At 40.0% G+C, this 16,460-nt stretch overlaps 1 protein-coding gene across 6 annotated transcripts in view; it reads right to left on the bottom strand.

The window, feature by feature from the left end:
- The window catches only part of PDE1C (phosphodiesterase 1C), a 525,292-nt gene that overhangs the window by 26,583 nt on the left and 482,249 nt on the right, over positions 1–16,460 (bottom strand). Inside the window, exon 18 of one of the 6 annotated variants that reach the window (XM_088834593.1) lies at positions 8,582–12,003. The exons of the other annotated variants lie outside the window; for them this stretch is intronic. Within the exon in view, the coding sequence (XP_088690719.1) occupies positions 11,990–12,003 (14 nt within the window). The 3' untranslated portion in view covers positions 8,582–11,989. Of the gene's footprint in view, positions 1–8,581; positions 12,004–16,460 lie in introns of those variants that run through there. 6 annotated transcript variants of the gene reach the window in all.

The raw sequence follows: 16,460 nt of genomic DNA, 5'->3' as shown, positions 1-16,460 counted from the left end.
GAAGTAAATGTACATTAGTTGATAAAATAATTCTTCATTTATGGAGCTTGGAAACAAAGCCTGTACAAGTAATTTGCACAAAGTTACTGAATGTTAAGGGACAAAGTTTAAGCCAAGATCCTTCAGAGTTGAAACGGAAACTTTTCTCCATGACTCTTGCTATTTCTTGAACAATCCATTACCCAGGTTTCCTTCAAGTGCTGAATTCCTAAATTTGCCTACATGTAAGAACAACCCAGGATCATTATTTTAACAAAAAGGAGAAACAAAACCAGATTCCCTGGCCTGGCCGAACACTACTGGGTAAGCATTTCTGGGGGAGCCTGAATGTGTCACAAGTGTTCCAGTGACTGTCTGCCCTCCGATAGATAAGAGGCTTGTGGAAGCTTCCTGATGGGAGGGACTGGCTGTGGGGAAAACTGGGCCTTGTTCTGGTGGGCATGGCCTGCTCAGTAAATCTTTATCCAATTTTCTACTGATGGGTGGGGCTGTGTTTCCTCCCTGTAGTTTAGCCTGTGGTAGGGGTAATGGTGGTAATGGTGACCTCCTTTAAAAGGACTTATGCACACACACCAGGCCTCCCAGTCCTCTCAGGACTATTGGAGTCAATGTCCCTGACCCCAGAGCAGGCCACTATTGATCCAATATCGATCCACGCCTCCACCAGAGACTCCCAAGCGTACATAAGCAAGTCTGGCTCAGTCTCTTGTGGGGTCACTGCTCCCTTCTCCTGGGTCCTGGTGCACAAGGTAGGTTTTCTTTGTGCCCTCCAAGAGTCTCTGTTTCCCCAGGCCTGTGGAAGTTCTGTAATCAAATCCTGCTGAACTTCAAAGTCAGATTCCCTAGGGATATTCAGTCCCTTGCTGGATCCCCAGGTTGGGAAGTCTGCTGTGGAGCCTAGAACTTTCACAGCAGTGTGAGAACTTCTTTGGTATAACTCTTCTCCAGTTTGTCAGTCGCCTGCCTGATGACTATAGTGGGGCTAATGGCAACCTCCTTCATGAGGACTTAAGCCACACCCTGCCCCTCCCAGGACTGTTGTCGCTAGAGCCTCTGTCCATGCAGGAGGCCGCTGCTGACTCATGCCTCTGCAGGAGACCCTCAGACACTCAAAGGCAGGTCTGGCTCAGTCTCTTATGGGGGCCACTGTTCTCTTCCCTCAGTCCTGGTTCACACAAGGTTTTCCTCAATACAGAAAGGCAAAAGAACAAGCCGGGATCATTATTTTAACAAAAAGGAGAAACAAAACCAGATTCCCTGGCCTGGCCAAGCACTACTGAGTCAGCATTTCTGGAGGAGCCTGAATGTGTCACAAGTGTTCCAGTTGATTCTGATGTTCAGGGAGGCTTGGGAAACCTTGTGTGACAGAAATTCCCTTCTTTTCCTCTAACTGCTGGAAAACATGCACTCTGATTTCCACAGATATGCTCATGAGGCTGACAGGTCAAATGTGCTGTGACCTAAATGAGCACTTAAGAGCCAGCAAAGCACCGAATGATGACAAGCTTTCAATGGTGTTAATTATACACACATTTGCTATTGCCAGGTTATTGCATAGAAATGCTTGGCACAATTAAAAAATCACCTATTTGGATACTCCCAAAGTCTGAAGCTTGATGGCTTTTTCTTGGGGCGGTTTTTCATTCTCTTGTTGTCTCCTTTGCAGACAGTGAATGAGACAGGAAACTCTGGGGGCGATGGTCAGTGGAAAAGCAGAGCTGCGAGCCCTCTAGCAATGCTGCTATTTTCTATGCATGCCTGATGAAATGCCCAATATATCAGGAAAAGGGAGAAACCATGCACACCTCTCCTAATCATGAATCGTAAACAGGTGGCAGGCAGAGATGTGTAAAATAAACCTGTTGGGAATTCTCCGGACCATCAGGCAGCCCCATGGACCACTGGGGGTGGTTAGGCTCTGAGTCAGTCTCCCATAGATTCCCTGTTAATTCAGATTGTGTCCCTGAAATTATTTTCTACCCAGAAGCCCCCAAATTACCCACTTTACTCCAAGTTCCATTTGTGGGAATAATATTCACTTACTAAATAATTACTCACTTATGTTTCACTTACTAAAACCCTCCACCCCTCCCTTGCTCCCATTCCCAGGGAAAACATCAGAAACTGAGCTGGGAGACCCACCCACTTCCGGATCAGCTTCCAAACTGTCCACCAAACTTCCAAGCTGGCAGATGCATAGACGTTGCTCTGGGATTTATTGTAGACATCTACCTGGGATGCTGCTCTGCAAGTGACTCAGAATTCACTCTGTGGGTGCTCTTCAAACCTGGCTCCAGATTAGAATGGCCTGGGAGTTTTACAGAAAATATGCTGATCCCTGGGCCCTCCTGCTAGGAATGACATTTCAGTGATCTCTGGTGGGGCGCTGGGGAGTCTGTTCCGCAGCCTTGAGTTTCGAGAAGCAGCACCCCCAGTGAACACCTATGAAGACATTTCTTTCAGCCATCGGGGGAGGCACTTTCTACTGAGCAATGGATGTGCTTTGTCTGAATGGATGATATGAATCTTCTAAATGGTTTCTTTTCATTTTCATTTCGGTTTCCAGGAAACTCAGATCCAATTTACAACCTAATGCTGGGAACTGGGGAGGCCCATTCAGCCTGCATGACTGCCTACTAATGTTCTTTCCCTGGTTAGCTCTCTCTACACAAGCTCAACTTCCTGCCTCTGGTTTTATTCTGCATTCTTCACTGAAAAAAAAAATGGTTAAATTTATGTGATTTTAGAATTCTGAAATATTTTATAAATGAGGTTAGGAACATAAAAACCAAATAACTACATTAGTCCTGACAATGTGCTAAGTTCCATTTTCCTCATCTATAAAAATTTTAAAATTGATTTTGGGACATAACTGTGAGGCCCAAGTGAAAGTACTTAGCAAACTGTGACATGCAATGGAGTGTTTGTCATTAGTTTATATTCAAAAGAAAATGTATGTGTGTATGCAGGCAAGTAATGCAGCTAATATGTCCTCTGAGCAAGAGAAGCACTTTAAGGTCACACATTACACTGTCCTTTACCAACAGCATGCAAATGTTCAAGAAGTAAACAGCCCAATCAGTCAGTTTGGGCAGAAATGTCATCACTGCAGCCTGTGTGACTAGAAGTATCTTTTGACAAACAAATAGCTTTCAGATATTTCAAATTAATGTCCTTGGTTGGTTAAGGGCAATGAATCCAATTCATCAGAGTCTGGAGGACAGTGATGGAAGTGACAACCAAGGCTGCCTGCCTGGGGGCAAAGATACACACCTAAGACTCAGGATGTGAGGTTAGCACTCAATCCGATGATTGGCAGCCTAACATCAAACAAATAATTTCCCTTCTGCAAAGTAGGATTAGCACAACCAGGTCCAAGCCTGCTGGGAAAGGGTGATTTAAGAGCCCCCGAGACCCAGCATCATTGTTTGTCATATAACAATACCACTATAACACAAGGGGTCCCAAGATGAGGTGGGTGTTGGGGGGTTAAAGTAGGAAAAGTGTCTGTCAGCCCACTCTCTTTCTTTCAGCATATCTCAGTGTCTGCCTTTAGGATACACTCAACCTCTGATAGCCATTACTGAGAACATCCACCAACATTCTCTCCATGTTCCATTTGGGGGTGAGGGGTGGCAAAGATTAACAAGCCAGAATGAATGATCATCTTTGCTCCTCTGCAGCCTTGACAAAATGGCCTCAAGAGAAGTCCACGTTCTGCTTAGGCCTATGGAATCTCTGAAAGTTTGGAGAGCTCCAAACTCACCTCCTGTACTTTCCTAAGAGTTGTTTTCCAATAGTGGATAAATTAGAGCAGCACAGTCATAATGTCTGGTAACATTTCTCCACAATGCATTTTTTAAATATCATTGTTTGTTTTTGGGGGACTTGGTCTCTGTCCATCACAAAGAACAATGATCAAAAACACAAGAGCTATTCAGCTATCAAATATTATATGCTATTTTGATATAGCTGCTTTAATATTTAACTATGACTTGGGATTGGGCATATGAATAAGCAGTCTGAAATAAAGGTCCATGACCTTTGACCGAATATTCTAAGAATTTTTCCAATGGAGGGATTCAGAAATGTGACAAAGCCCTAGGTACAAAGAGCCTTGTTGCTGTTACTTGCAACTGCAGAAAATAAAAGCATGTAACTTAATTGTCCAACAGCAGAGAGGTAGTTAAGTACACTGTGCTACAGCCACAAAATGAAAACTTACATCGCAACTGAAATTACACTAATAGTCTTTTAAAAATGGGATAATGCTTACAATCCAACGTTAAGTGAATAAATCAATACATAATTAAATAAAATACACTGTATGGCCTCAACTGTGTAAAAACATATAGCAAAAGACTATAAGGAAATAAAGAACTGACAATAATTGTTGCATGGGGTATTACAGGGATTTTAATTTATTATACTTCTTTATATTTTTCAATGTAGATTTTTTTTGCTTTCAGAAAAAAAGAAAAAAGATACGTGTTTTAATGCATGACAAACACAATCTGCTTGGGAGGAACACCACAGCCTCTTTAGTCAGAGTAATAACCCAGTGGAGTTACTGCCCAGGAACAATATCCAGAGGTGGCCCAGACAAGGGTGTGGTAATTGTCTAATATGACCATCACCACTAAGGGGTGCCTCTTGGGGGCTGGTTTGAAGGAGAGAGCTAGACACCATTCATGTATATATGCTCACAAACAGGAGTAATGACTATTCACTACAGACTCCTTATGTTTGTTGCTGGAGAGCAAGAAAATATTGTCAGATAGCCTTTTAAAGAGAAGGAGAAGGGGAAAAAATGTTTAGAGTTAGAAAACTAGCATTGTAGGAGTGTAAAACCATATCATGGTACCCAGAAGAAAATCAAACATATGAAAGCCAGTCTAATTCCTGGAACATTGACATTTCTTATGCTTCCAAGGAGCTTCTGATAGTCCATCCACTCATTTCTAAAAAAGATTATGCGAGACGTGATACACTGTGCATATCTTCAGTGTCCAGGCAAAAGCACTTGGTATCTGGGTACTGCGTGCCATTTGGAGGAATACAAAAGAGACAGACAGTTGAGTGAGTCTGGACAGTCTCATACCGGGGACAGAGCATGGACAGCAATGAAAAATATTAAAATGAAGATAAACAGCCTTTTCATTTTTCAAATTCCAATAGAGAGGTTAACTCATTGTTTTTATTTGGTAACCAGAACATACAAGTACTTATTCATCACTAGATACTGGGGGAAAATTATACATTGAGGGACTGTCAGCCTTCATCTGTGCAATAAAGATTTACAATAAACACATAATTTATTGAGAGCAGTCTAGCATATTCTGTTTTACATGAATCCCTGTGATTTATTTTTGCATTTAGAGATGTAACGCTATGGCATTTCAATAGTTTCTTTTAGTATAAATGAGCATCATGAGGAACAAAACACTCTTCTTTAGAATGGATGGTCATTCTCTTGCAAATTCCAACCTGCATTTTATCTGCTAGAAACATATTTCACATCACAGAAGTACATTCTATCGCTGCCATAAAACACGAAGTCCATTTCATTATCCTCACTTTTGGAAGAACTTTCTCAGAACGTATCCAGAAATGCCGTCCTTATTCCTACAAAGAACTACTTATTCAGCATGATTTGGATTGAGGTTCAAGATTTTGATTCTGCTTGTCTCCTTCTTTTGAGTTTTATTAAACATTCCTGATTTTAATCCAGACATCTCCCCCTGATTTAATCCAGACATCTCCCTCAATATTCAGCCAAACAGTAGCAAAATCTAAGACTGAGGAGATGAGTTGAGTTATCCATTCATACATGGTCAGTGCCCTAATGAAAAAAAGGTCTACAGACCCATGGTGAGGACATAACATCCTAAGGAGAAAAACTCTGCACAAAAGTTGTACCCTAGACCAGGGGAGATAGCAAAAGTTATCTTGTTTAGTCACTCAGTCATGTCTGACTCTTTTGCAACCCCATGGACTATAGCCTGCCAGGCTCCTCTGTCCATGGGATTTTCCAGGCAATGTTACTGGAGTGGGTTGCTATTCTCTTCTCCAGGGGACTCTTCCTGGCCCAGAGGTGGAACTTGTGTTTCCTGCATTGTAGGATTCTTTATTCCTGAGCCACTTTATATCAGCTTAAAGTGAGTCACCTTGCTTTGGGTAACTGATCTCCGATGAGGATTTCCTTTTTCCTGCTTCCTTTCCCTAAACTATTCCTTCTCCCCCATCTGCCCCAACCTCATCCCTGACCCACAACATGTCCTCATGTGGATTACAATGGAACAAGATAATCTTGTTTTTTCCTTATTTTGTGTTTCCATGTGCTAAAAAGATGCTGAAAGCAGAATGCCTTGCCTGGGCAGAGGCAAAAGAAGGAGTTTGCAAAAGGTAGAAAAATGAGAGAAGAAAATAAGGGAAAGGTGAAAGAAAGGGTATGAAAAAGATAGAGGGAGGAATCTGGCTGTACAGTGGGCACCAGAGTTGATAAAAACCTAACTGAGCTCTATAAATGAAAACAGCAATTTTAAAAAATTTTTACAGCATATAAAATTGTATAAAAATATCATCAAAGCAAGAAAAAAAGGAAAATGTGTACAGTTGTATCTCTAGAATCAGTTACTGGACAATACCTATGACTGTAGTTTGTTTTTTTTTACTATAAATCTATGTATATTGGTATATGACTATATTCTGTACCGTCACACATACACCCATTCAAAGACAAGGACAGTAGAACACAAATACCTACTCCAAGATAGACCACTACAGAGAAGCTAAAACTATACAAGAATATGCCTCCAGGGCAATCTATTTAAAAGTTATTCCATAGCCATTGGGTTTCTGTCAGTTCGGAAGCCAGCTCCCATGAAGATACACAGGTGTGGTTCAGGAAACATGACTGAAGCTGACCAAAGCTGACCGCCTCCAAGATGGCACTGACTGGCCTACCACAGCCAGCGTTTTATTCCAAGATTGTGAGATCTCCGCAACAGAGACCCTGAGTGAGGCGAAGGGCCCACACTCCACCCCCTGCTCCTCCCGGTTCAGTGGACATCTACCTAGGCTGGCCTCAAGTTAAGTCAGCCACTGTCTTCTGCTTGAGAACGGAAGCCAGAATAAATGTCAACTCATTTCAAATATATCTGCCAATATTTTAAAGAAAAAAAAATGGATGAGGTGGAGGAGCATTAATTAAAATAATCAGGAATTAATAATGTTTAAATTGACACTCATGAGTCTTTCAGTCCAGGTTTCCCACTGCACCCACACTGAAATTTTCAATGTGAAAACGAGCTATTTTTTTTTTAATTTGTTGTAGGTTTCCTAGAGGAGCACCCAGGCTTTTGCAGATGTCCACTAAAATCATGCAGAGGAATTCTTCTCATTTTTCTAAACTTCCCTGAACCCAAATTCACTTATTAGATAAACCCTGTCTAAGGTTCCATAGGCTTGGTTACCAATTCTAATTCTACTGTCATCTCTGTGCCCACCAGCACTCCTGATGAGAGGAAAACCTTAACAACTGAAATCTGGTCTTGGAGGGTAGTGTGTCTTTCGGTTCTCAGAGGGATATTTTATACAAATACAGTGCTGTTCATTACAATTTTTTTCATTAAGTTCATTCTCTTAAATGATAACGAGGCCTTTAATCATGAATCAGTCAATGAATTACAAATATTGCTTTCCACTTATTCATACAGAGGATCCAATATAATATCACTGCTGCTGCTGCTAAGTCACTTCAGTCGTGACCGACTCTGTGTGACCCCATAGACAGAAGCCCACCAGGCTCCCCCTTCCCTGGGATTCTCCAGGCAAGAACACTGGAGTGGGTTGCCATTTCCTTCTCCAATAATATCATTATTGCAACATTATTTCTTTAACATTCAACTTTGCTGTGGCTCAGTACTATGGCGACCATAATATTGGCAGAGCACTGATTCCCCACACTCACATATACAACCTACTCACTTCAAGAAAGCCTATTTTGTATTTCAAATGTTACAACTTGGATTATAAATAAATCCACTGGTAATGGTGTCATCATCCCTTTTGGAAGAGCATTTTCATGTAATCCTGTTTTGGCTTGCTTTTAGATTTTTCCTTCGTTTGCTTTTCTTAAACCCAAAGACTATAAAGAAGTTTCAGTGTTTTTTTTTTTTTCCTTCATAAACTTGGCTCTGATAATTTTCCCTGGACTACTTTCAATTTCCAGTCCCTTATAAGAAGTTGTGTCACTAGGGTATGTCAGCACACACTTAGAAGATAAGCCTTTAGCAATGCGCCTGACATCTAGAAAACGCTGAATGAATTTTCAGGCAAACGTGAACTTTGTTCGCACTCACAGGTGGCTAGTGGAATTCAGCTGGACAGTTTGGCATGTGTTTCCTGAAGGCTGCCTGTGTGCTAGGCACCGCGCTGGACCAGTGCTACAACTCCTGTCGGGATGTGTGCAGATTGTGGAATCAGAATGAAGTTCATTCCCTGAAACCCCCTTTATTGGGAAAACAATACTACATACGTAGCTTTTAATCTCAGAATCTTCTCTCTTTATGAGAGAAGATTTGGGGCCTTTTTTTTTTCTTTTCTTTTCCTCTTTACTCCATGGGGAATGTTATGAAATCATTTCTATCATGAAAGTCTCTGCTCAGAAGTTAAGAATAAAAGAAAATACATTACATATTCTTTCTATTTATCTATCTAAAGAAAAGTGATCCATGACAGAGTGATATTAAAAAACCAGGATGCTTACTCCTAAAATATGGATTGGTCTCCATAGTTTTATCTGCTTTCTGTCTCACGTTCTGTGATAATATGGCTCTCTACTTTTTATTTTTCATACTTACTGGAGGCATCATTTCAGGTGGAGAATATAATGTAATGGTTTTAACTCTGAAAATGGAATGAACAGGTGCACTGCATTGTTTTTTGGCTCTGAGATGTCTAGATATCATTTTATTGTTTAAGCATATCAGGTCCTTAATGTGATCCTGTCCAAAGTCTTCAATGGTTTTTCAAAGCTCCAGGAATGAAATGGACAAAGGAAGAAAATCCACTTGAATTTAATGGGTTAGAAATGAATCTCTTGCCTGCTGCCATAAGCTACTAGGGCTTTAGAAAGGTTGGTGTGAATAAAAGCTGGAACAAAGTCCTGCCTATGGATGGGTCACTATGGCACCAAAATATACCGCATCAACAAAATGTGGCTGTAAAGCTATTTGGTGACATGGGGACCCAAACTCCAGGGGCTAACTCAGGGGCTACATGTCACTTTCCACCCAGGAACACATAGAACTGGTGGTTTGTCACTGGTGGGAATGTCCCTAGTACTCTCCCCACATACCAATTAATTCTGAACTCAGGTGTGTAAGTCTTTGCTTTTTATGTGACGACAGAGTAAGATGTCATAATCCAATGCAATGGAAAAATGTGCATCCCACATTGCTGTTCAACTTGAAGGAAGCTGTCTATGTCAAAAGAAGGGAAAAGACCACAGAGAGTGAGCTAGAGCTCTGGAAATACTGGTATTACAGGCAATACTGGTGGCTTACCAGCTCCATAATTAATTTATAGCACAGTAGTTGGTGATGGATAGGGAGGCCTGGCGTTCTGTGATTCATGGGGTCGCAAAGAGTCGGACACGACTGAGCGACTGAACTGAACTGAACTGAATACATTTTTAAATTATAAAAACAGATAATTTTACTTTTTAACTCAATGTCCCTTCAAAACACTTTTTAAGGATTTTAAAATAAGAGTTACATGGAGCTAATCTTTTATCACATTGAGAGTTCCAAGCAGAGTGATATCCTGAATAAAATTCTCTTCCCACTTTTTTCCAGCTAAATCAATGACTTAAAGCAAATGAAAAACATTTCCATCTTTATTGGTGCTAGAAAAAATGGCTATATTCCTATTTCGTTTTCAAATACTGTTCTTGTGTGTTAGAGTATAAAAGGAAAGCTGTAGGCATTGTATTTCGACTGGCTGCAAAGCTGTATGTAGAAAAATACAGAATTGAAATGAGGTCAGAGGTTCAAGTTCCAAGGTCAAGAACTGACATGCACTGGTTGTATTTCATGCCTGTCTAAAACCATCTCAAACAGCACAGTTTGCAAATCAATGTCCTGTGTACTTAATGGAGTTCATAGGCATGTTTTCTTTGGCTAGCACAGTGTTAATACATTTCCGAATTAGTTGCCAATATTATACAATTTTGGAGAGGGTTTATAGAAAATCTTAGATATCTTGGCCCCTTATTCCTACCTAATCTCGCAGCTGCCAGCCACTGCCCCCGTGGGACAGCACACACCCTCCCCACTTCCTCACAGCCCCCACTGCCTCTCTGATACCCAAGCCCCTGACTGACTGCCATTTATCACAATCGCTCTGATATTTATGGCTTGTTTCACTCATTTACCTGACCTGCCAGGCTTCTGATTTGAATGTGTAATCACTTGATTTACTGTGGTCACTGTAAGGAAAAGAGGAGGAGCAAAAGAAAAACGCATGTTCTTACCAAGCAAAGTGTAAATATGACCTAAGAACCCTGTTGAATATCAGTACACCACTGTACTCTGTCCCGCAGAGTCCTCCAAACCTTTCTGTTTGGGACTATTTCAGTGAGACAAAAGGCCTTGTGGACTTATATATGCAGTCTCCTTCTTCCTGTCTGAATACCAGCATTTTGCCTTCATATTGAGAGGATTTTTTTGAGTGTCTGTCTTTGTGCTTTTTTAATGTGGAAATTAAATTTGCAAAGAGGAATACACTTAAGCCTATCATCTAGTTCTCTCTGTTCCTCTCTCTGATCCTCTTCCATCACCAGCATACTCATGTGATTTCTCCTTAGGAAGGCCTCAAAGATTCCTTTGTGAACTACAACCACACTGTAAGGATCGGTTTCATCCAAATCACACCATTTAAATCCACAAAATTATTTGATTTGCACTCCACTGGATCTCATGTGTGACTTGGTTTCAAGGGGCTGTATTTTTATTCTCTTTCAGGACTACATCTACTATTCTTATTTTTGATTTGTGCTATTAATCATCTCCTATCTTGTATTTCTAAAGGCTCACTAAAATGAAAAAAAAAATTATTGAACATATCTCCCTGATACTAATTCCCTTAGTGCTTCCCTGAATAGAAAGAGTGATGAAGTCAAACCATAGATATTCAAAAGAAGAGAACCAGCCAGTGATAAAAATTTCAGTAACCACATAGTTATGATACCCAGTGAAAACACTGGGTTTACTACCTGAACAATATGGCCATGAGCTGAAACATTCAGGTTTATATTAATGAATACACATGTAAATTAAGCATCAAATAAAGAAAATTTCCTTTTTTATAAAACAAAAAGAGTTTCAAATTACACAAATGAAAAGAAAAGCATGAGAACAATTTCTAAGTCTGAAAGGAAACTGGAGAAAACAGGATGCTTCTGACTGAAAAAATGAACAACCAGATACTGAAATTATAGTCTTATCTGTGATGAAGGCCAGCTTGGCTGCATCCACCATCAGTAACCAGTGCAAAAATAACAATATATAAAGAAATACAGTGGCAATTCCTGTGTGTGTGACTTTCTCAGGCCTCTCTCAGCATTTCCAGGATGTCCACTCCCACCAGGCCAGACAGGTGCCTTGAAAGCCAGGACATTAGCAAAGAATTTTGAGGAAGTCCTTTCATGTTTCTGTTTGTACAAAAATCAGAATTGTGTTGTTTGCTTGGGCTGTGCAAGAGAAAGGGGTGTTCCCCCAGAGTTCTAAGACCTCAAACCGGCTCCCAGGAAGTCATCTCCTAGAAGGAGATGGCATGAGAGAAGGCCAAGTGCAGGGGGACTTGTTTTTGAAAGTTGTACACCTTCCCCATATATGGGTCTTTGTGGAAGGAGAAGAGAATGAAGAAGCTCAGCTAAAATGATGCAAGACATTGGCAGCCTCTCTTATTGTCTATGAGGTGTGTTTTACTCTTCTGAATCTGAAAAAAAGAAAAAGAAAAGTGTCAATGCTGCCTTTCCCCCCCGCCACTTCTCCACCCTTCAGGTCTGAGAAGAAAATCTGAGGGACAAAAAACAGGGGTGGGGGGGTGGGATCAGTTACACATTTCAATATTCGTCATTGACATCTCCTTTGCGGCACAATTGTTCTATTCATAAAAGAGAAATCTTAGTGGAGAATTTTAAACACTGGTTACTTTGAAAGCCTTTAATAATACTTGTCTTAAACTAGAGCATCAAATATTTGCTTCATGCAATATGGATATTAAGACACCTTATTTTGCAATCAGAATGACAATGACCGCCAAATCTGGTCACTTTGCCTCCGGGGTGGGCGGGATTGAAAGAAATCAGGTTCACCTAATCCCAGTAATCTCCATAAAGCTATGGTCCTCTATCAGTATCCATAGCTATCTGCAGGAAGATATTCACACCTGACTAGAGACTCTCCGAAGGCAGGGAAAATATCTTTTTTATCTTTATGACTCTTCTTGCATGTAGTACAATGCCTGACACATAGCATATGCTTAACAAATGCTTCCCTAAAAGATTCAAAGCAAGATGAGTTCCAACTGAAATTATTGAGCAAATGAATAAATCACCTGAATTCTCTACTGGGCCTAGAGTGAGGTGGTGGAAGGAGACAAAGATTTTAACGGACTCATTAATGGAAATAAACAATATTGGATTTTTTTTAACCTGGTCTACTCTATAACATGCAACCCTCAGTGGACTTGGACAAGATTTCTATAAGGCAAGCAAACAAATATTATTATGGTTGCTTCCCCTAAGTGTTGTGTGCGCTGTAAATCAGCATGCCTCACGGTGAGAGAGGGCTCCCTCCTGTGCAAGGTTCCAGAGAGATAGGAGACTTTAAGAGGATAACATCATCATCTCCAGAAATGTTAGGAGTTATTAAAGGACAAGAAAATTTCCCTTTCAACTTTAAAGACAAAGAGACTGTCCTAAATAAGAATGAGTTGAAATCAGGTACAAACTAGTCTGGAGATAGGAGAGCTCTTTCTGATCTATTGCAATTATGGTCAGTTCTCAAATTTTTCAGGGGCCATTGATCCAGGCCTCTTGTGGTTCTTCTTTCTTCATTCTGGCCCTGTGTGTGTTTACTCTCCATTAGCACCTTCACCCACTTAGGAGAAATAATGGAGAAGAGAAAAACTTCTGGCCAACCACTTCACTCTAATTCTATCAGGCCCAGTGAGAGAAGTTGCCAATTGCCTCACGGGAACTTGCCAGTGACAGAAAGAGGTGAAACAAAAGAGGAAATCAAGGATTAGAAATTTTCCAATGTTTCTGATCATTTCTATGAAGTTTGGGCCAAGGAGGAACTGCAAGACAGGACTGACTCCTTAACTCTTTGGCCTTGCCATTATCAGTCTGGGGTCATACGTAATGAGACCCCTTTTATTTTTAGATGGTTATTATAGTTCCAATCATCTCAAGAGATGTGCCCAGGCCCTCACTTACAAAACTCAATTTTGTTATGACAATACAAGGTTAGGTTTAACTTTTTACTAAATGACTGGTTGGAAAGAAGCTAGAGATAGCTGATATGGATCACTGTTACACCTAGTAACCTCCAGTGAACCAAAAAACGAAAGTGATGCACTTTCTGTGTTATGCAGTCTGGGTTTGTAGGGGCCCACTGTCCTGACTGCTGCATCTCAGAGACGGAAGAGGTCCATCCAGGGTGTCAGTAGAACCCAAAAGCCCTTGAGAGGAGATCTTCCTCCCTTGGTAATCACTGCTTCCAAATGATATGTGGAGTGGCTGGCTATGAATCTCTACCCGCCCCTCCTCAGCCTTCTGGCCAAGGGACTAGGAAAGGAGTTGGTCAAGGAGTAGCAAAAAGGGGTAAATAAAGGTGGCTTGTGTTAAGCTGTGCCTTGTTCACTGCCACTAAAGACAACCAACAGTAAAAGAGGAAGAGGCAGATCACTCTGTGGCTGGGTCTGCGACCTGAGTGACTATCCCAGACTTTCCAAACGCATGCTCTCTCTAAATACGAATCTCTTAGGGCACGCACCCTACAGTGTCTATCTATAGGAAGATGTTCCATCCCAGACTGCAGACTCCTTGAGGGCAAGGAAAATACCTTATTTATCTTTATAACTACTCTTTAAAAAAAAAAGTTTTATTGGAGTATAGTTGATTTATAATTCTGTATTACTTTCTGTTGCACAGAACAGTGAGTTATACATATACCTATATTTACTATTTTTTCTTAGATTCTTTCCCCCTATAGGTCATGACAGAGTTTTGAGTGGAGTTCCCTGTGCTATAGAGTATAACTCCTCTTGAATGTAGAACAATGCCTGACACACAGCATATACTCAGCAAATTACTGTTTCATCGAAAGGCAGAGAATTAAGTATGAGGTGGATGGGACAGACAAAGGTGTAATGATGAGTAGGAAATCTCTCTTCAACCCTTTTCTCATCCTGACTTTCAAAGTATGAAATAAAAAGGAAATCATAAATACACTGATTTTATAATATATTCAATAGCAAATTATGATATGTCAAAAATGTGTACTCCCTATGAAAAAATAGCCCACTGTGCATGACACTCCGTGGGACTAAGCTCCCAGAGAAACAGCACCTGCTTTCCAAGCAGCTTTGACATGGCTTGTAAATCTCCTCACTCTACTCTTTCTCTCCTGAGCTTCAAATGTCACAGACTCGCTTTGTTGTGTTTCAGTTTTGTGTATTTGTTTTCAATGTAAACTAAAACTGCATAAGCATTTAAAACTAAAACTGGGTAAAACTACAAAGTATATAAAAATGAGGACCTAAAACCAGAGTGTGAGAAATCACTCTGTATTGATCTGATTTACATGACTATTTTTGTTATAGCTGTTTTCCAATTCCATTGATTGTAAATCGATGTTGGTTTTTTGGAGGCCACAAAAAGTAGTTAAACTCACTCATCTTTTTAAGAGTGATTGATGAACTGAAATGAAAACTATCTTCACTCGATTTGGGAAAATTCAAGAAAATATCTAAGTAAGTGCCACCTCCTTAACTGCCCCTAGACGAAACTTCTCACATTTCATAGCAAGGCAGCCATGCGGATTCTGAAGCCTGAAGTGTATGGTTGTATGAGTTCACAGAAAGGTATTTACTCCAAGGGAATGAACAGTAAAGGATGTTTCAGCAACTTCATTTAAAGAAATAGAAGATGGAGATTTACAACAATGTGGCCCTATTCCTCCCTTCCTAGGCTGCTCCTAGAGGTAAGTAGAGATGCTATAGAAAATCATTTGGTTTAAAGGTAGCTGTTTTAAGAGGTTTAAAGTTCAGATTGATTTGACTCCAGATATATGTTTAGCAGTCATATTGTTTATTCCTAGATCACAAGCTGAATATCTACAAGGCAGGCCTCATAGAATCTGGCCTCCAATAAAAATAAAAATTAAAAAAAAATAAAATAAAAATAAAAAATAAGACATAAAAAAATAAATAAAAACATCTGTAAATACTTTTATTTTTCATTTTTGTTGGGCTTGATTTTTTTTATTGCCTGATTCAACTATCACCCAAGCTCAAAAGCAAGCTGACTTGGCTAAGCACAGAGCTGGAATTAAACCAGATTTTCAAGTCCCAGGAATCCTTCTAGAGCTGTTTCTCCATGGAGTCAATTTCTACAAAAATAACAAATTGATACCGTAAACAAGAGAAAGATCTGTAAAAGGCTAAATAGAAAAAAAAAAACAAAAACCTGCAGAAGACTAAATGGGGTAAAACTAAACCCAATTAAAAATATCTAGTAGAATTTCTGTGGGGCTTATAAGTAGGTCCTGGTTTTGTTTGTTTCTTAATAATGAGGAAATACTAAAAACAAATAAACATTACTTAGAGATAGGCATTGTTTTCAATCTTCTAGGTTGTAAGTGCAAGACAGCTATTTTATTGTTTCTTTCTTTCTTTTTTGGCTGCAGCATGTGGGATCCTAGTTCCCTGACCAGGGATCAAACACAAGCCCCTGCATTGGACATGCAAAGTTTCAACCACTGGACTTCCAGGAAAGTCCCAAGACAGCTATTTTAAATGGTTACCACCAAAACCCCAAACTATACATGCATGCTTTCTCCTTGCCCCAAATGATAGAGGATATGATTATTCTAAATAATTCTAACAAACTATTCTAAATTAATTTTACTACATATAATACCAAGGCTATAGTTCTCCTAAGATGGGTAGATTAATGAATGAAGGGATGGATGATGGATGGAGAGAATAAACAGATGATAAAGTAAATTTGTAGGAATATAATTTCCTGAAACCTTACCTATGCCATCATTTCCTCATTTCCTAACATTTACCCATTTGATCCAAATATACAGAGTAAGTACAAAGGATAGTTTTTAGGTTCAACCCGTGTGACTTTTCTTTGCCTTTTCTTTTGATCCTTGGCATCT

This window comes from Moschus berezovskii, chromosome 3, assembly GCF_049115385.1.
Source record: "Moschus berezovskii isolate FMDL1 chromosome 3, NW_MosBer_1.0, whole genome shotgun sequence".
Classification (NCBI taxonomy): domain Eukaryota; kingdom Metazoa; phylum Chordata; class Mammalia; order Artiodactyla; family Moschidae; genus Moschus; species Moschus berezovskii.
Note: the sequence above shows the minus strand (reverse complement) of the source record. Positions and strands in the feature narration are given on the sequence as shown.